This window comes from Oncorhynchus nerka, linkage group LG18 (genome assembly GCF_034236695.1).
Source record: "Oncorhynchus nerka isolate Pitt River linkage group LG18, Oner_Uvic_2.0, whole genome shotgun sequence".
Taxonomy (NCBI): Eukaryota; Metazoa; Chordata; class Actinopteri; order Salmoniformes; family Salmonidae; genus Oncorhynchus; species Oncorhynchus nerka.
Genome location: NC_088413.1, coordinates 35,169,639 through 35,191,627, shown reverse-complemented (window position 1 = coordinate 35,191,627; position 21,989 = coordinate 35,169,639). Strand labels below are relative to the sequence as shown.

Here is a 21,989-nt window from a genome sequence, read left to right as displayed (position 1 = left end):
CACACACATACAAAAGCACACGTACAGACACACACACACACACACACACACACACACACACACACACACACACACACACACATACAAAAGCACACGTACAGACACACACTCACACACAGACGCATGCACACATTCTCTCCCTTGCTCTCCCTCACACACAAACACATGCAGACACATGTATGCGCACACACATTGCTTGCTCCCTCCCTCCTCCTCCCTCCCTCCCTCCCTCCCTCCCTCCCTCCCTCCCTCCCTCCCTCCCTCCCTCCCTCCCTCCCTCCCTCACAACACACACATACATTCTCTCTCTCTCTCTCTCTCTCTCGCTCTCTCCACACACACATTTTCTCTCTTGCTCGCTTTTACTCTCTCCTCCTCTCTCCTTACCTCTGTCTCTCACCCCCCCCCTTCCACAGGCATCCTGGCTGCCACTCCTTCTCTAACAACCACACACTCACACACACACATTCCCCCTACTATCTGTGCACACAAACACCCCCTCTCTCTCACACACACACACACACACACACACACACACACACACACACACACACACACACACACACACACACACACACTAAAACACACACCCCACCTATTTTACCCAAACATACATCCTGTCTTTCCTTTAAACTTAAACATCAACACACATACACACACACACACACATACACAAACTCAAATGTAACCCATCCTTTTTTTTCTTACATGAGCCTCTCCCTCTCCCTCCTGCTCCAAAATCATTAATGCGCACACACACACACACTCACCCACACAAATCCACCCCCACACATACACACACACACTACTCATCACTTGCATCGAGAATGTTCGTAAGCCATCCAGTCCTTAAGCCAAACAGATCCAAGAGATAATTCAAAATATAATCCACAGACATTTATTTCATCCTTTCTGCATATCTCAAAGTCATACATTAATAAAAAATATGGTTTCTATATCTTCCCACACCACACCAGAGTTAATATGAAACACAACAAAAGAAAATCAGCAACAGGAAATGTTAGTACATTAGTTTGGAGTGTGTTAACAAAGTATCCATCTGTCCTATGTCTAACTACTTTATATACCAGGGTTGGCTGGCCTTCTCTAGTCACTCGTAGGCTCAGTCACTGGTAAACTTTAATTTACAAAGTCTTTTTGGTTTACTAACATTTTATTTGTGCTTTTTTATTGTTCAGAAATGTGGTGGGTACTCTCTTCGTTCGCTGGACTTTATCCTGCTAACTGTTCCAAATTTCTGAACTGAATTTGGAAAAAGGGCTTTTATGTACTCTGCACCATTAGCATGGAACGCCTTACAAAAATACTTTCAAACTGGAAGAACTTGTCCCAATTGGTGTTTGTAAATCATTGATGAAGGATTTTGAGGCGGATTCCCTGACCTGTCAATATTTTTAATTCGCTGTTTTATAATTTCGTTATACTCTTGTGAATTCTATGTTGTTTTACTAGATTACCTGTAGTTTTTCATGTTGTCTGTCTGTAATTGTGTAATGACTTGGTGCTGCCTATCTTGGCCAGGACACTCTTGAAAAAGAGATTTCAAATCTCAATGAGCCTGGTTAAATAAAGGTTCAATACATTTTTTTAAAACGACTGTCTCTCAATCTCATCAATGTGCCTAACCAAAGGATACAGGGTTATATCTGTTTGCATCCTCCTACTGGTTAAACTTAGGATTGGGGATAAGGTCATCTGATCCTAGATCTGTGGTTAGGGGCAACTGGCACTATACCAAGAGGTCATGGAAAGGGCTAGTTTCTCCAGCAACCGTGTGTACTCAACTCAGCGTAAAAATGGAGGAGACTTTGCTACAGTGCATCTCTGTCTACAAAGGTAGACAAGAACAGCATATTTGAGCTGTTCTTGCCATAATATGGACCTGGTCTTTTACCAAATAGGGCTATCTTCTGTATACCAGCCCTACCTTGTCACAACACAACTGATTGGCTCAAAAGCATTAAGAAGGAAAGAAATTCCACAAATGAACTTTTAACAAGGCACACCTGTTAATTGATACGCATTCCAGGTGACTACCTCATGAAGCTGGTTGAGAGAATGCCAAGAGTGTGCAAAGCTGTCATCAAAGCAAAGGGTGGCTACTTTGAAGAAACTTTTTTGGTGTGTTGTTTCATAGTTTTGATGTCTTCACTATTATTCTACAATGTAGAAAATAGTAAAAATAATTAAAAACCCTTGAATAATTAGGTGTGTCCAAACGTTTGACTGGTACTATATATATATATATATATATATCGTTTTTTTCTAGCTTTAACAGGTTCAGAACTAGATTAGCAGAGTCTGGTGTTAGAGCAGGGCTGGAGCAAAAGCCTGCATTCTCAGTGGTTCTCCAGTAGGAGGAGCTGCACAGCTGGGATGTTTTGTTTTGGTTCCTCTACTCACCACTAGAGGGCAGGGCACAGTCTGTATTGGACAGCTAAACTCATCACATCACTTCAAGGCACAATATGTGAGATTACCATCCACCAGTAATGAAAAGTTCTGGGACGAAGTTTCCCCTGGGTACAGATCTAGGATCAACTTCCGCTCCCCATTCCTAACCTTGACCATTAGTGGGGAAAAATGCTAAACTGACCCAAGATCTGCTTTAAAGGGCAACTACACCCAATGAAATAGCCTACCCTATCTCATACCTTGTCATAACCCCAAAATGACCAATGTTCCATTGTTTGTAGTATCTAAATGGGTAGGAAGCCATTTAAGACTATTGGGATGCATCTTAAATGTGAAACAATTTGTGGTGATTTCCATCTAATGCTGGTCCTTGTACCGGCTCACAAGGACTGGAAATTGATATCACACAAACCATCGTCTTGAACCGGAAATCTACACTCCATTATCAAAGTGGATCCTGTAGCTGTCACCAACATTACATCTCATTTGTGAGATTGTTTTGGGATCAAGGGGCCAGTTTATCAGAACATTTAATCCATATCAAAATGATCCTGTGTTGTACAAAATTCTGTTTCCCTAATCAGATTGGAAATGGTAAGGCAATGCCAAACCAAATCTCTTACAATAACCACACCAAATTTAACAATCAAGATCATGCTTATATTAATGACCACATGACATATGAATATTGCCTTTCAGTTAGCATGAAGAGAGAACAGCCACAGACGTCAGTTCGACGCCTAATTCCACGTTGGTTCAACGTAATTTCATTGAAATGACGTGAAGACAGCGTTGATTCAACTAGTGTGTGCCCAGTGGGAGGAGACTAAATGAAATGTTCTGAAATACTGGTCCTTGTATGTCTGGAGTAGGCCAAAGGACGGCCATGGTTGAATACTTTGACTGTAGGCTGTAAAACCAGGCAGAGAACACATCTTGATACCAGGTGTAAACAGCGAACTTCTTCTGTAATAACTTTATTTGATTTTTACTGCATCAAACCGTGTGGAACTACAGCGATTTTTTTGTTTGTTATTGACACATTTTAGCTAGTTACTAGCCTAACGTTCTAACCGCTAGGCTACGTGCCACCCAGTGTCCTATGTCTGTTAGCAGCAAGCGGAGCTACAGCGCAGGGCCCTTGTTAGGAAAGTATGTCTTGAATGACCAAAATTGCTTCAAAATCAACACTGTTATGTCACACATTGGTTGTACAGTATGTAGTAATATACTTTCTCATGCTTTCTCTTATGTCCTTGTCACCACTGTATATATTTATTTATTAACTTAAACATATACTCCTCTCCCTCTTTTCACAGAATCTTTATACTGGCTGTTGTCACTCTTTTCCTTCTCCTCTTGTTTCCATCTCTCTCTCAGACTTTCAGACTCCTGCATGCCTTCACTCTTTCTTCTTCCACATCAGACCCTCCTACCTCATCCTCTCAAGCTACCTCTCTATCTCTCTCCCATTCTTTCCATCGCTACCTCTCTCTCTCCCTCTCTCTCCCCTGCTCTCTCATTCCTCACTCACAGGCTACTCTTTCCAATCTCTACTATCTCATCTCCGGGTCCTCCTCCCTCTTGGCCTCCCCTTCGTTCTGCTCTCCTTGGGGGTGGCTCCATCGGGGTGCAGGGCCTTCAGGGTCCTGGAGGTGGTGAGCGTCCAGTGCTCCAGCTCGCTGAAGATGCGGTAGATCCAGAGCTTTAGCGCAAACGGGCTGTCGTTCACCGGACTAGCTGTCTACTCGGGGGGAGGGGGGGGGGGGGGGGGGGCAGACAGAGAGAGGGAGAGGAAGGGAGAGGAAGAGAAAGATGTGTTAGCACAGTATTTCCCAATCTGTTTTCCGGAGATCCCGAGGGCTGTAATATTTTTGTTCTAGCACTAGCACACCCGATTCAGCTGGTGGACTAACTAACGCCTGGTCAACCCCGGGACGTGCACCATGAATAGATTAGGAAACACTGCACTAGAACATACAGTGGGGTCTGAAATTATTGATAAAGATGATCATACATGTCTGTATAAAATAAATAATTCAAATACTGAGCTATATTGTAACCTCAAAAAAACGGGGAAAAGACATTATTTTATAATAATACATTTGCTCAGAGAAAGAGATTTTGTTTTACAAGTAATATTTTTCCTGATATCCTTCGTCTGCACTTATAAACTGCCCTCTTCTATTCAAACCACAGGTTTTCAATGGTTTGGCAAGATGGCGCTAACAGACATGTCAGCTCTGCTTCTAGCTCCTAAGCAACTTTGCAGTATTATGATTGTTTTGTGTGTTATTTATTACATTATCAGCCCAGAATGTTTTTGTGCTATTACACACAGACAGAAATAATTTTTGCATATCAGTGCGGCGGTAACTCACCAGCATTACGACCAGGAATACAACTTTCCAGAATTGGATCCTTTGTTTGTACCCCCCAGGGCAATTTAACTTATCCCAAAGGCTGCTCCAAGACGCCGCCGGTGGAGAAGAGGTATTCGGAGTGGACTTCTAGTCCGAATAAGGAGGCGTGCACACCATCCACTGCTTCCGAGTATATTACTTGTTAATGTTCAGTCTCATGACAATAAAGTAGATGAGCTCAGGATGAGGATCTCCTTCCAGAGAGACATCAGGGACAATGGCAAGACATGTGATGTCCACCCTTGTTCCTGTACCCAAGAAAGCAAAGGTAACTGAACTACATTACTATCTCCCTGTAGCACTCACTTCTATCCTCATGGAGTGCTTTGAGAGGCTAGTTAAGGATCATATCTCCTCTACCTTACTTGACAACCTAGACCCACAATTTGCAGACCACCCCAATAGATCTACAGACAATGCAATCGCCATCGCACTGCACACTGCCCTATCCCATTTGGACAAAAAGAATATCTACGTCAGAATGCTGTTCATTGACTATAGCTCAGTCTTAAACACCTTAGTACCCTCCAAGCTCATCATTAAGCTCTGGGCCCTGGGTCTGAACCCCGCTCTGTGCAACTGGGTCCTGGACTTCCTGACGGGCCACCCCCAGGTGGTGAAGGTAGGAAACAACACCTCCACTTTGCTGATCCTCAACACAGGGGCCCCACAAGGGTGCGTGCTCAGCCCCCTCCTGTACTCCCTATTCACCCATGACTGTGTGGCCACGCATGCCTCCAGCTCAATCATCAAGTTTGCAGACGACACAACAGCAGTAGGCCTGATTACCAATAATGACGAGACAGCCTACAGGGAGGAGGTGAGGGTCCTGGCCGGAGAGGTGCCAGGAAATTAACCTCTCCCTTAACGTCAACAAAACGAAGGAGCTGATCGTGGACTTCAGGAAACAGCAGAGGGAGCACGCCCCTATCCACATCAACGGGACCGCAGTGGAGAAGGTACGGCAACTGCACCGCCCACAACCGCAGGGCTCTCCAGAGGGTGGTGCGGTCTGCCCAACGCATCACCGGGGGAACACTACCTGCCCTCCAGGACACCTACAGCACCCGATGTCACAGAAAGGCCAAAAAGATCATCAAGGACATCAGCCATCCGGGCCACAGTCCAGAGCCTCCAACGACGGTCCCCAGCTCGGGCTCTCCAACGACGGTCCTGGGTCTCCAGCGACGGTCCCCGGTCTGGGGTCTCCAGCGATGGTCCGGGTTCTCCAGCGACGGTCCCCAGTCCGGGGTCTCCAGCGATGGCCCCTGGTCCAGAACATCCGGCGATGATTCACGCAGTTATCTTTATTTTCTTTATTATTTGGTTAGGTCAGGGTGTGACAAGGGTGGTTTGCTTTTGTATTGTCTCGGGGGTTTTGTATGTCTAGGTGTTTATATGTCTATGGTTGCCTAGATTGGCTCTCAATCAGAGGCAGCTGTTTATCTTTGTCTCTGATTGGGAACCATATTTAGGTAGCCATATTCCTTGGTTATTTTGTGGGTTGTTATTCTATGTTTAGTTGCCTGTTCTGCACTAGCCATATTGCTTCACGGCTCGTTTTGTTGTTTTGTTTAGTTCTGTTCAGTGTTCTCTTTTTAATTAAAGAGTTATGTTCACTTACCACGCTGCGCCTTGTTCTCCTCTTTATGACAACCGTGGCATAAAGATGGCACGTTGTGTTAGCTCATCCAAGTGGAAGATCCACTTGTGGCCAAGTTTTAGCCTCCTGGCAGAGGCAACCAAGTTTTTGGCTAAAATGTCCTGGTACTTGGTAGTTCATGATGCCGTTGACCTTAACAAGGGCCCCAGGACCAGTGGAAGCAAAATAGTCCCATAACATCAAAGATCCCCCACCATATTTTTACAATAGGTATGGGATTTTCTGCTCAGACATTCTCATTTCGATGCCAACCCCACCACTGGTGTGTGTGGCCAAAGAGCTCTATTTTCATGTCATCCAGCAAATGTCCAACAAATTGTCACTTGTATTCGAGCCACTGTTTTGGTCAGATTACATGAAAATTAGGTCTTTGGCCACGCACACCAGTGCTGCAAGTGGATCTTCCAGCAAGACAATAACCCCAAGCACACATCAAAATCACGTTGACTCGGTACCGGTACCCCCTTTATTTTGCCTCGTTATTGTTATTTTACTGTTACTCTTTTATTTTTTTTAAACTTTTGTTTATTTAGTAAATATTTTCTTAACTCCTATTTTTCTTGAAACTGCATTGTTGGTTAAGGGATTGTAAGTCAGCATTTCACGGTAAGGTCTATCTACATTTACATTACATTACATTTAAGTCATTTAGCAGACGCTCTTATCCAGAGCGACATACAAATTGGTGCGTTCACCTTAAGACATCCAGTGGAACAGCCACTTTACAATAGTGCATCTAAATCTTTTAAGGGGGGTGAGAAGGATTACTTTATCCTATCCTAGGTATTCCTGAAAGAGGTGGGGTTTCAGGTGTCTCCGGAAGGTGGTGATTGACTCCGCTGTCCTGGCGTCGTGAGGGAGTTTGTTCCACCATTGGGGGGCCAGAGCAGCGAACAGTTTTGACTGGGCTGCGCGGGAACTGTACTTCCTCAGTGGTAGGGAGGCGAGCAGGCCAGAGGTGGATGAACGCAGTGCCCTTGTTTGGGTGTAGGGCCTGATCAGAGCCTGGAGGTACTGAGGTGCCGTTCCCCTCACAGCTCCGTAGGCAAGCACCATGGTCTTGTAGCGGATGCGAGCTTCAACTGGAAGCCAGTGGAGAGAGCGGAGGAGCGGGGTGACGTGAGAGAACTTGGGAAGGTTGAACACCAGACGGGCTGCGGCGTTCTGGATGAGTTGTAGGGGTTTAATGGCACAGGCAGGGAGCCCAGCCAACAGCGAGTTGCAGTAATCCAGACGGGAGATGACAAGTGCCTGGATTAGGACCTGCGCTGCTTCCTGTGTGAGGCAGGGTCATACTCTGCGGATGTTGTAGAGCATGAACCTACAAGAACGGGCCACCGCCTTGATGTTAGTTGAGAACGACAGGGTGTTGTCCAGGATCACGCCAAGGTTCTTAGCGCTCTGGGAGGAGGACACAATGGAGTTGTCAACCGTGATGGCGAGATCATGGAACGGGCAGTCCTTCCCCGGGAGGAAGAGCAGCTCCGTCTTGCCGAGGTTCAGCTTGAGGTGGTGATCCGTCATCCACACTGATATGTCTGCCAGACATGCAGAGATGCGATTCGCCACCTGGTCATCAGAAGGGGGAAAGGAGAAGATTAATTGTGTGTCGTCTGCATAGCAATGATAGGAGAGACCATGTGAGGTTATGACAGAGCCAAGTGACTTGGTGTATAGCGAGAATAGGAGAGGGCCTAGAACAGAGCCCTGGGGGACGCCAGTGGTGAGAGCGCGTGGTGAGGAGACAGATTCTCGCCACGCCACCTGGTAGGAGCGACCTGTCAGGTAGGACGCAATCCAAGCGTGGGCCGCGCCGGAGATGCCCAACTCGATCTACAATTCAATCTACAGCTGTTGTATTTGGAGCATGTGACAAATAAAATGGGATTAGATTTGAAAATCCACAGAAATTGTTCATTGGCCGTAAAATTGGTTGTAATACTATGGCTGACCCCATAAAACAACTAATTTCACCTATCTGGTGTGACAATATAAATAAAAGAGTCCACTGTTACTGTGCCTCATCCACTCCAAACCCTCATATTGTTTCCAACAGAGCCTGTGAAGTGCCTTTTATAAATGCAGAAAGTTATGTCTCCGGACTTGAAACCCATTGGGAAGTATTCTGTATGGAGGAATAGTCTAAGATCCCTCCCAATGGGATCTCCAACTCATAAAATATTTTCAAAAAGGTTAAGTGCCGTTATCGTCATAAGGTAAGGTATTGAAAGGTTTCGAAAAAGGGGTGTCAAAAATGTTGAACCCTACCTTTTTAAAATAAAAAAAATATCTTGTTACACTAAAACTATTTCTCTGAGCAATTGTATTAGTATAAAACAATATCATTTCCCATTTTTTTGTAGCATAATATATAGCTTAGTGTTTGAATGATTTATTTTATACAGCCATTATTGTTCATCTTTATTAAGGGTGTCAATCATTTCAAACCACATTGTATATACAGTTGAAGTCGGAAGTTTACATACACTTAGGTTGTAGTCATTATAACCTTGTTTTTCAGCCACTCCACAAATTTCTTGTTAGCAAACTATAGTTTAGGCAAGTTGGTTAGGACATCTACTTTGTGCATGACACAAGTAATTTTCCAACAATTGTTTACAGACAGAATATTTAACTTATAATTCACTGTATCACAATTCCAGTGGGTCAGAAGTTTACATTCACTAAGTTGACTGTGCCTTTAAAAACAGCTTGGAAAATTCCAGAAAAATTATGTCATGGCTTTAGAAGCTTCTGATTGGCTAATTGACATAATTTGAGTAAATTGGAGGTGTACCTGTGGATGTATTTCAAGGCCTACCTTCAAACCCAGTGCCTCTTTGCTTGACATCTGTTACGTCTCTTGTCAGAAGGCATCGACCAAAGGGCAGCGTGGTAAGTGTTCATGATATTTATTGATCAAAACACTCAAACAAAATATAACATATATATATAATATATATAATAACAAAATAACAAAATAACAAAGTGAAAAACAAACAGTTCTGTCAGGCAAATAAACTATACAAACTATACAACTACCCACAAAACACAGGTGGGGAAAGGCTAAACAGCTGCCTCTGATTGGGAACCACACTCGGCCAAAAACAAAGAAATAGAAAACATAGAAATAAAGAAACTAGAATGCCCATCCTAGTCACACCCTGGCCTAACCAAAATTGAGAATAAAAGCCTCTCTATGGCCAGGTTGTGACAACATCATGGGAAAATCAAAAGAAATCAGCCAAGACCTCAGAAAAAAAATGGTAGACCTCCACAAATCTGGTTCATCCTTGGGAGCAATTTCCAAATGCCTGAAGGTACCACGTTCATCTGCACAAACAATAGTACGCAAGTATAAACACCATGGGACCACGCAGCAGTCACACCGCTCAGGAAGGAGACGCGTTCTGTCTCCTAGAGATGAACGTACTTTGGTGCGAAAAGTGCAAATCAATCCCAGAACAACAGCAAAGGACCTTGTGAAGATGCTGGAGGAAACAGGTACAAACGTATCTATATCCACAGTAAAACGAGTCCTATTTCGAGAGAACCTGAAAGGCCATTCAGCACGGAAGAAGCCACTGCTCCAAAACCGCCATAAATAAGCCAGACTATGGTTTGCAACTGCACATGGGGACAAAAATCATACTTTTTGGGGAAATATTCTCTGGTCTGATGAAGCAAAAATTGAACTGCTTGTCCATAATGACCATTGTCATGTTTGGAGAAAAAAGGGGGATGCTCGAAAGCCGAAGAACACCATCCCAACCGTGAAATACTGAGGCGACAGCATCATGTTGTGGGGGTGCTTTGCTGCAGGAGGGACTGGTGCACTAAACAAAATAGATGGCATCATGGGTAGGGAAATTATGTGTATATACTGAAGCAACATCTCAAGACATCAGTCAGGAAGTTAAAGCTTGGTTGCAAATGGGTCTTCCAAATGGACAATGACCCCAAGCATACTTCCAAAGTTGTGGCAAAATGGCTTAAGGATAACAATGTCAAGGTATTGGAGTGGCCATCACAAAGCCCTGACCTCAATCCCATAGAAAATGTGTGGGCAGAACTGAAAAAGTGTGTGCGAGCAAGGAGGCCTACAAACCTGATTCAGTTACACCAGCTCTGTCAGGAGGATTGCGCAAAAATTCACCCAACTTATTGTGGGAAGCTTGTGGAAGGCTACGCGAAATGTTTGACCCAAGTTAAACAATTTAAAGGCAATGCTACCAAATACTAATTGAGTGTAGGTAAACTTCTGATCCACTGGGAATGTGATGAAAGAAATAAAAGCTGAAATAAATCATTCTCTCTACTATTATTCTGACATTTCACATTCTTAAAATAAAGTGGTGATCCTAACTGACCTAAAACAGGGTGTTTTTACTTGGATTAAATGTCAGGAATTGTGAAAAACTTTGTTTAAATGTATTTGGCTACGGTGTATGTAAACGTCCGACTTCAACTGTATACAGTACATATAAACAACTGATTTGACCGAATCGTATATAAATAATTATTAACAAACTATGATTAATAAACAATATAATATAATCAGTTTGTTTAAACTAAAAAGTATTGTCCTTGAATAAACAGTTTATAGGCATATCATAAATTCTGAATAACAAAAGCCTAATTTCTTCCTCTCCTCCTCAAACTCATCAGTGAGCTGAAATATTAGGGATATCTGAAAGCAAAATGTTTCCACCAGTCTTATCTGTCTTCTATACGTGTCAGTTGATAAACTGCTTTGTTATTATTAAAAATCAACATGTTTCGGCCAGTAGCTTTCATCAAGGTTTACACTACATTATGTTCACCACACCAGCCATGTCAGATCAAGGATGACTTCCAAGGAAGGAGGTAGGATTTTACAGGTATTCAAGTACTGAAATGAGGCCTGCTGGGTTAACTGAGGGTTTCCAGTAGGTACTGTATCTTAACCTTAAACATTTGTGGGGGAAATTCAAAACTGACCCCAGATTAGTGTCTAGGGGCAACTTTATCGTACACTAGTGATTCTGTACCTCAGTATTCTTCGGATCAGGAGTGAAGGCTGCAGTTCCAGCTCCGTCCTCCAGGAGGAGCCGTGTGCTCGCTAGCAGGTGCCCCAGCCGGTCCCTCACTGTTTTCCTCTGGCTTTCGTATTCGGCCCTGTCCCCGCCGTTTCCCACCCCCTCTTCCAGGCCAATGGCACGCTCCAGGAGGTTCCGGCACTGTTGCAGGGCGGAGTAGAGGCGCCACAACCTGTCATTCGGCGAGAGCTGGGAGGAGAGCGGCGGCACGGTCACCAGGCGCTCCCCGCCGACGGTGAGTTCCTCTGCGAACGTCTCCTTTTTTCTCTGAAGTGAGGAGGAGGTATGGAGGTGGAGAGGAAGATGAGGGTAATGCCGTGTAAAGAAAAAACACATTAGCAGTGTTTAAAAGTACATTTCCATGACAGTGAGTGGAGAAAAATATATATATATTTTTTTTGCAAAACGAAACGGTTACACTGCAAAGGAATCACCACAGATGACCAAAGTCAGGCATAACACAACAATTAGTGCACAACCAAACTCAATATGCTAATGCAACTCAAAGGCAGCACTGCTAATCCAATTCTCTAAAAGAGACGAGGCATTGACAAAGGTTTACGGCCACTACTGTATTTTGTTCATAAAATATAAAGCGCTAGTCACAGCCTTAACACATTTGGAAAAGCCTTTCTAAGACACCACTATTTTGTATTTTGAAATACCACCATGGACACCACGTTTAACTGCTCCTGAGTCTGTCCGAATATGGACACCGTAGTAATGGGAAGCTGTGGCCATGAGGAATGCATATATGAATAAGTCACTCATTCCGAGTTAGTATTGAAACCAAACTGCACGTGGGATGTTCAAGGAAGTACAAAAGAGCTGACCTAAGAGACTGTGCAGTAAAGAGCATGTTTGCCCATTTTCCGATGATAGTCTAGCCATTTTCCTTGATGAGCAACAACTGGCAAATGTTTAAACCCTATTGCGGTTAGGACAACATCCGCCCTGGCCCCATTGGAACAGAGGGGGTTAGTGGTTCAAAGAGATGGCTGGTTCAACTACCAGAACCAACCTTCCCCAACCACTCCAGGGGGGAAAACAGGCAGGATGTGTGACATCACAGGTGACAAGTGCCGTGTGTGTGTGTGTGTGTGTGGGGTAGGAAGTTATTATATTCTATTGCATCTAGATCAGAGAATAGTGAGTGAGCTGAGATTCCCTTGAGCACTTAACCCCCAGTCAGGACATTATACCAAGGTGCTGACATTCTGACCGCCGTGAGAATTATTCTGTGCCTGTGTGGTAGAATGATTACTGTGTAACATTGACAAGGCAGCCCTGCTTATACAAGAGCAATGGTCAAGTAAATGTGTATATTGGTTTGTAATAGGCTACTAGACAGGGAGCAGTGGAGTGGGTTATGAACTTTGAGGGATAGGCCTTATATTGTATAGATAGGCCTGTCTAGAGGGAGAGGCAGAGGTAAGGCAAACCGGAGACAGCAAGCTCTTGATCTGACTGTCATGATCTATTTCAACACCTTATTATGAGTGAGGACTACGTGGTAAGAATCATAAAACACGGGACGAGATGTTAAACTGTCCATTGTGCCAGTAGATGGAATGCACTCACATGAGATTTGCCGTGATGTTGACAGAGTGGCATGGGAGGTTTATTTCTTAGACTGGGGTAAGATGTCAATTTTGGGACACATCCTCAGTAGTGTGCCTTCGAATCAGTGGGTGTTTCGGCCTTTAATCACTAAACACCCTCATCAAAAGTGGCCAGCTAAAGGGTAATCAAGCCTTAGCTTGTGTCCCATGCCCAATTAAGATGTCCCACGGGACTATGCAAGGCAGGGGCGTCCTCTTCCCTGAGCCAGCCATACAGCTGACCGCATACCTCATATGCCCTCCTCAAGTTGGAGGGATCTGATTTGGGTTGGGTGGGGGTGGGGGGTCATGAAGTTATAGCCCAGCAAGGGTCCTTCCGTTTGATCCAGATCCACTGGCTGCCTCTTTCAGCTGCTTGAGAAACTGCTCTGACGGTCTGCCGCAGAGCCTGTCCATGGATTCCAAGTTCTTTCAGCAACCTGATGATGGAAGAAGCCACGAATCCTCTGCATCCCACTTCAACTGGCCAGACCTTTGCATTCCAGCCACACTGAGTTGCGTCTGCTGCCAACTCTGTGTAACGCAGTTTCTTACGCTCGTAGGCCTCTTCAACAGAGTTTTCCCACGGGACTGTGAGCTCTATGATGTACACAGCCTTTCGTGAAGGGGACCAGAGTACCATGTCTGGCCTAAGGTTGGTAGGAGCAATCTCAGGTGGAAAAATGAGTTGCTGGCCAATATCGACAAGCATCTTCCAGTCCCGGGCCATGGCTAGGTGTCCAGTTTCTGGCTTTGTAGGAGGATACTTGGGCCTTTTCTGTCCCTCCCGGATGAATGTTGTTGTTTTGACGGGATTGCTTGTTTTTGGAGGTAATGAATTGGTTGCACTCCTCTTGGTCTCAAGTGCTGCAGCCAGGCTCTTGAGGACCTGATTGTGCCTCCAGGTGTAGCGGCCTTGTGAGAGGCTGGTCTTGCAACCTGTCATTATATGCCTGAGAGTCGCTGGAGCTGGGCAGAGGGGGCAGGTCGAGTCCTCGCCATACCATTGATGTAGATTTTTTGGTGATGGAAGCACATCATAAACAGCTCTTATGATGAAGCTGATGTTGCTTGCCTCCATTTGCCAAAGCTCACTCCAGTTGATCTTTCTCCTCTCCAGGCCTTCCCACCGCGTCCATTGACCTTGTTTAGCAAGAGAGACAGCCTTTGCACTTCTTGCAGTCTCCTCCTGTCTGCGCACCTCCTCGACCACCAGTTTCCTGCGTTCAGATGTTGTTGCCTTATGGAACGTTGGTTTGCTTGCTGCCAGGCCAAAGCCTCCTCTTCCATGCTGGATATTCCCCACAATGTCTTGGTGTCTCAGGGCTGATGTTGCTTGCTGCACAGCCTTGGATGATGTCCATTTCCGTCCAGTAATAGATAAGTTGAAAATTGTGGACTATATCTTGAGTGAATTTACATAAACCGCATGTGTGTATTATGTTGAGTAATCTACCTAAACCAAGATTATTATAGTTTTGTGTTTTTATATTCATTTTTATTTATAGTAGCTTTAAGATTTGTGTTTTACATTCAGTTTAGTTTGTTTTTACATAAACCTTACTTGTTTTATTAAAACATTTTTTTTGTGTGTGTTAGTGACAGAAAGAAGCCTATGTGTGGGAGGCTAGGAGACATGTATGTGTTGTATAGTTTCTGTGTTTTTTTGGGATGTAACTTCTTGCAACTGTGGGGAAGTAATGCATAAGGTGTCACACCCTGATCTGTTTCACCTGTCTTTTTTGATTGTCTCCACCCACCTCCAAGTGTCTCCTGTTTTCCCCATTAGTCCCTGGTGTATTTATCCCTGTGTTTCCTGTCTCTCTGTGCCAGTTCGTCTCGTTTTGCCAAGTTAACCAGCGTTTCTCCTAGCTCCTATTTTTCCCAGTCTCTGTCTTTTCCTAGCCCTCCTGGTTTTGACCCTTGCCTGTGAGGACACCATATCCGCCTGCCTGACCACTCTGCCTGTTCTGACCTCGAGCCTGCCTATCGCCTGGTACTGTTTGGACTCTTACCTGGTTTATGAAATCTCTCCTGTCTCTGACCTGCTTTTTTCCTACCCCTTTTGGTATAATAAATATTGGAGCTCAACCATCTGCCTCCTGTGTCTGAAATTGGTCTTGCCTTGTGCCCTTATATAAGGGGCAATTCCATGCTTTGACTCACATTTTTCTCTTTAAAATACATGCCAAACAAAATATTGATCTCAAAGTTTAACAAACCATACGATTCTACGCACAAGGACTAGTTTGAATAATTTACAAAGAATTTAACAAAATTTTCCAAAAACTCTGTTTAATATTAGGAGATAGTGAACTACAGGGAAAGAGGCCCGAGCACGCCCCCATTCTCATTGATGGGGCTGTAGTGGAGCAGGTTGAGAGCTTCAAGTTCCTTGGTGTCCACAACACCAACAAACTATCATGGTCCAAACACACCAAGACAGTCGTGAAGAGGGCACGCCAAAACCTATTCCCCCTCAGGAGACTGAAAAGATTTGGCATGGGTCCTCAGATCCTCAAATTTATACAGATGCACCATCGAGAGCATCCTGACTGGTTGCATCACCACCTGGTATGGCAACTGCTCGGCCTCCGACCGCAAGGCACTACAGAGGGTAATGTGTACAGCCCAGTACATCACTGGGGCCAAGCTTTCTGCCGTCCAGGACCTCTATACCAGGCGGTGTAAAAGGAAGGCCCTAAAAATGGTCAAAGACGCCAGCCACCCAAGTCATAGACTGTTCTCTCTGCTACCGCACGGCAAGCGGTACCAGAGCGCCAAGTCTAGGTCCAAAAGGCTTCATAACAGCTTCTACCACCAAGCCATAAGACTCATGAATAGGTAACAAAATGGCTACCTGGACTATTTGCATTGTCACCCCCCTCCCCCACCATATTTTTACACTGCTGCTACTCTGTTAATTATCTATGAATAGTCACCTACTTGTACATATTACCTACATGTACATATTACATAAATTACCTCACCTAACCTGTGCCCCCGCACATTGACTCTGTACATAAAATATATATAATTCTGCCCCCAAACAAGACCACGTTTGTTTTTTCCGGACCAGACCAAATCTGAACCAATCATAGACGTCTATGTCACAGTACAGCACAGCAGATCACAGTAGATTGGTGTATTTCTAATACCTTTTGTAAGATGTTAGACGCTGTTTACGACCAGTTTCCAGCTATTTGACAAGAAATCAAAGCCTTTGCTTATTTTTGCCAAATTTTTAGGTTGAAAAATGTATATATACCTTAATTTAAAAAAACTCTTGACTTTCATTTGACACCCAATTTGACATGCTCCTATGAACTTCACATGTTGGTGCTCATGGGTCCGTTAAGATGGATATGCTCTAAGGTGATGGGTCAGGTCATAGGTTAGGTTAGGTTAGGTTAAAAGGTAGACTCAGTGAGATAATATAGATGCACGAAGTAAACAGTAAACATTTTTGCAACAACCAGGAGCACTGAAGAGTGAGGCGAAACATCTCTGCTGTTTTAGTCCCGTAGCTGCCATGTTGTAGCAGCGTGAAGCGCACCTATGCCAATATCCAGATACTATGTGTGACTGTGTATGAGCATAGTTGTAACGGCTGTCGTCGGAATGAGACCAAAGCGCGGCGTGGAAAGTGTTCATGATTTAATGTTCAAAAAACACTCAAAACAAAATTACAAAAGGTGAAAACGAAAGCGAACAGTTCTGTCAGGAAAAATAACTAAACAGAAAACAACATCCCACAAAACCCAAACGGAAAATGACAACTTATATATGATCACCAATCAGAGACAACGATAGACAGCTGCCTCTGATTGGGAACCACAATAACATAGAAATAAGGAAACTAGAATGCCCACCCTAGTCACACCCTGACCTAACCAAAATAGAGAATAAAAACCTCTCTATGGCCAGGGCGTGACAGTACCCCCCCAAAGGTGCGGACTCGGGCTGCAAAACCTGACTCTAAAGGGGAGGGTCCGGGTGTGCATCCATTCACGGCGGCAGCTCCGGTGCGGGACGTAGACCCCCCCTCCGCCCGTAGATCCCTATGCTTTGGTGGCGGCCCTGGTGCATGGACCTTCACTGGAGGAACCGGGCCGCAGATCATCGCCAGAGAAACCAGACCACCGATCATCGCCGGAGGCTCCAGATCGGGAACCGTCGCTGGAGGCTCCGGACCGCGGATCATCACTGCAGGCTTCGTGCCATGGATCATCACTCGAGGCTCCGGGCCATGGATCATCACTAGAGGCTCCGGGCCATGGATCATCACTGGAGGCTTCGTGCCATGGATCATCACTGGAGGCTTCGTGCCATGGATCATCACTGGAGGCTTCGTGCCATGGATCATCACTGGAGGTTTCGTGCCATGGATCATCACTGGAGGCTTCGTGCCATGGATCCTCACTGCAGGCTCCGGGCCATGGATCATCACTGCAGGCTCCGGGCCATGGATCATCACTGGAGGTTCCGGGCCATGGATCATCACTGGAGGCTTCGTGCCATGCATCATCACTGGAGGCTTCGTGCCATGAATCATCACTGGAGGCTTCGTGCCATGGATCATCACTGGAGGCTTCGTGCCATGGATCCTCACTGCAGGCTCCGTGCCATGGATCCTCACTGCAGGCTCCGTGCCATGGATCATCACTGGATGCTTCGTGCCATGGATCATCACTGGAGGCTTCGTGCCATGGATCCTCACTGCAGGCTCCGTGCCATGGATCATCACTGGATGCTTCGTGCCATGGATCATCAGTGGAGGCGAACACACTAACATAGAAATAAGGAAACTAGAATGCCCACCCTAGTCACACCCTGACCTAACCAAAATAGAGAATAAAAACCTCTCTATGGCCAGGGCGTGACACTAGTCTTGCATCATGCTCATCTCAATGGACACGTTTGAGCGGATCATTTTTGTTAAGTTGGTGACAATCGTTGTTCACTGCCTTTCAAATTGTGTTGCTTTCTGAGGTAAAGTTCATCCTGCAGCCATTGACTGCATTGTTAAGGCTCTATTGTCAACCAATCATTAGGTGGTTTTTGTTTGACCCATGTGACCAAAAACAAGAACCAATTTGCTTTATGTGTACGGTGGATATACAAAATCAATGGGATATTTGAATCTCTCTCTCACTAATTGATTGTACAATGTGTAAACACACAATATTATATTATGATTTCAGTTTGTGTGATATGGGGGTTAGATACATGTTTATTTCATCATTACGAAGAAAACCTTTTATAATAAATGGCAACACTGTCATGTTGATTTGAGCCTTGCTGTTGGAAAATCACTTTAGTGTCCGACTTTCATTTGTCGCAGATGCACCTCCCCCCAGACTTACTCCTCGACTTTCGTCTACTGTCGGGTGCTTTAGCCGTACAACTCAAAAACGCCTGATATGGTGTTGTTTGTGGCAATGTCATCTTGCCGAGAATACCTTTCAATTACCTTTCAATTACGAATTCAATCTCAATGTGAACCGTCAGATTCAGAAGCTTGAAACTCCCATAAGAAAAATGTGAAAGTCCAAAACGCAACATGTAAAGTGTTGGTTCCATGTTTCATGAGTTGAAATAAATAGTTTGTCACACAACACAATGCCACAATTTTGAGGGAGCATGCAATTGGCAAGCTGACTACAGGAATTTCCACCAGAGTTGTTGCCAGAGAATTTAATGTTAATTTCTCTACCGTAAGCCACCTCCAATGTCATTTCAGAGAACTTGGCAGTGTGTCCAACATTTTTCAAATGGGTTTGTTAATGATTTTATTATATTTTTTATGATTAGTTAGACTTTCACAGTTCCACTATAACCTTAGCAGATAGCTTATTGCCTAATATTTTGCAGGCTATTGGGAAAGGGGCAGTGACAAATTTAGGCACAGGCGACATGGGCAGCCGCCCGGGGCGGTATGGGGCACCCGCACAAAAAAAATAAAAAATAAATATATATATATATGTATTTTTTTTAAATAATAAAAAATATTTTAAAAGTATTTTATATTTTTTATTTGCACATCACATCATGTCACCGCATGGGACTGTGGGTCAATTAACCTTGTCGGAGTGGGCGCCCTGATTCTAGTTTGTGAGCTAGGCAGGCTACTGCCTGGGAACGTGTCCCACTCAGAAGTACGAGATGGGGAGGGGGCGGGGGTAGGTTGACCTCAGTCCTCCCCACTGGAAGCCCGAGGTAGGGGAGTGGGGGAAATCTATCAAATAGAGCACCTCTATCTTTGTACAGTACTAATGCAATTAGTTGTGCAATTTAGTTTGTGTGTTTCTTGTTTGAAGTGCAATAGTGTAATAATCAGGTTCTCTTCTTTATAAGTGTGTTATTCTATTTGTGTATTTGTGTGTTATAGGATTTGTGCAACTTAGTGTTGTGTGTGTTGTGTGTGTATTTTGTTAGCAATAAGGTAGTGTAATAATTCATATGTCTTTTTTATTTGTATTTATATACTACAATTTGTTTCTATTTGTATTTGTTACTTTTTAAAAATATTTATGAGTCTTGTTTTTGTATTCATTTTTATATTTATATACTTTTAAATGTTATGATTATTTATTTGTGTTGTTCCAAATGACTGAATAAAACTAACAGTTAGTGCAGAATGGCGAGGGGGGGCTGAGGTGGGGGTTCACCAAGGGAGCCATATCAGCTAGAAACGCCACTGGGGGGATACCTAGTCAGTCGTACAACTGAATGCCTTCGGCATTTAACCCAACCCCTCTAAGTCAGAGGTGCCTTAATTGACATCCGCGTCTTTGGCGCCCGGGGAACAGTTGGTTAACTGCCTTGCTCAGGGGAAGAACGACAGATTTTTACCTTGCCAGCTAGGGGATTTGATCCAGCAATCTTTCGGTTAATTGCCGTATAATTAGTCGGCTAATAGACAAAGGTTACATTCCTAACCGCTCCCTTCCTCGCAGCAAAAGAGGAAGGGAGCTGCAGGTTGAGATGTGTGCGTATGAGAGGGAGGATATACTGTATCTGGCTATTTGGCGGAAAACCATGAAGAATTTCATCATTCGCACCCCATCATTTACATAGTTCATTCATTGAGTGAGAACGAGATGCACATGGAAAAAACGTGTGCATGTCCGGACATCGACCTGTGCGCCAGAAACCCCCCCCCACCTCTGTCATTCTTGTTATATGGGGCGTACATTAGTATTCACATATTCACCCCCTCCTTATCTAGTTACATTCCTGGACCCACACTCCTGGATCGGATGCCACACACACACACACACACACACACAAACACAAACACATCAATACACGTCCATTATCGCAATCCATGTGCATCAACACATTTCCATATCCCAATCTTCCATATCCCTTTCATAGGCTAGGCTACTGGCTAAATAACATGTTTTGTCAAGCAACCAGTAGGCCTAATAACAGGTTAATTACTGCGAAGCAGAATGCAATAGCCTGTCCAGACTCAACACTAGACCGAAATACTTACATAAAGTTCCAATAAGAGAGTGCATTCATGGTGCAACTCCTCAGCAAGAGCAGCTGCCCTCGCAGTTCGGGACTGTTCCGAACCAGCCACTCTTCTTGTACGTGTCCCTGCCATATTCAGTAGAGAAGCAACAGACAGGCACCGAATAGCAATAAGGTTTTTTAATATATATATATTTTTAACTTTCCCTAATGTCTGCTAGTTTTCCTGTTTCATAGTGCTCAAAGTTAGACAGCCATCAAGAAGCGCGTCTCCGCCCTTTCTCAGGCTTCAACCAAGCCCGTTAATTCAATACCTTTCTGTGTACGAATTCCTTCCCTTACTTCCACAACTTTACCCGTTGTGTTACTATGTTACAGTATTAAATATCCTTGTCTAGTGCCACACCTCCCCTTCCCCCGGTAGGCTTATGTCAGGCAGGCATGTGGAATTTAACGGGATAACTCAAGCGGAGGCGTGGGAATGGGAGGAGTCGCACGTTGGTAAGCTATTATTTATTCATGACGAGTTTAAACGAATTAGCCTGACATAATGACGAATCTATTCAACAAGACTAGTGACCCGTGGACGCGCTAGTCGGGACTGGGAAACTCGGAAATGTCAGACTTGCTAATTGGTTGTAGTTATACACGTCCCGCGTTCAACCAGTTAGCAAGTCTGGCATTTCCCCTAGTTTCCTAGTTCCGACTAGCACTTGAACGCGACATTTTTTTTTTTATAACCTTTGTTTAACTAGGCATAGGCTACATCAGGGGAAAGTCCGTCACAGGTTACTGCCTAAATTAGTAACTCAGCTGATTTGATAATCAAGTAGTCTTTATTATTAGGTTATTGTGTGGCTCTATAGTTATTGCTTGTCAATAGACGGGAAAGTGGGTTTTTAACCATAGCATCGGGCCTCATGGCTCGCAAGATTTATCATAGGCTAATATGCATATGCTTAAACAATAACATTTCTGAACCGTTGGGTGCGCGTTTTTCTTTTCCCTTTCCCGGAACGTTCTATACTGCTGCCCGGACGGGATTAGTAACATTGTTGTCAATCGCGGAGGATAGAGGAAGCCTGTTGTGTCAATGCATTAGAGAAATAACGAGGGCTCAAGGTCTGTAAACATCTAGAATGCGTTCGCAATAATAGCCTACAGCCAGAAACAAACTAATCATTTTTGAAATGATAGGTGATAAATAGTTTCTAATAATGGAAGTTGATTATGTAGTTTTGGTAGGCCAAGGGTGAAATCGACTTTATATAGACCGTCATTGTAAATAAGAATTTGTTCTTAACTG

General features: G+C 44.3%; 1 protein-coding gene across 1 annotated transcript; it reads right to left on the bottom strand.

Moving 5' to 3' along the window:
- Window positions 1-882: 882 nt before the first annotated feature.
- Window positions 883-21,089, bottom strand: LOC115145850 (uncharacterized). The gene is made up of 3 exons (XM_029687407.2): window positions 20,703-21,089; window positions 11,553-11,867; window positions 883-4,180 (listed from the first exon to the last, which is right to left on the bottom strand). The coding sequence occupies exons 1-3, from the start codon at window positions 20,814-20,816 to the stop codon at window positions 3,998-4,000; spliced, it is 612 nt and encodes a 203-aa protein (XP_029543267.1). The 5' UTR covers window positions 20,817-21,089; the 3' UTR covers window positions 883-3,997.
- Between the last annotated feature and the right edge of the window lie 900 nt (window positions 21,090-21,989).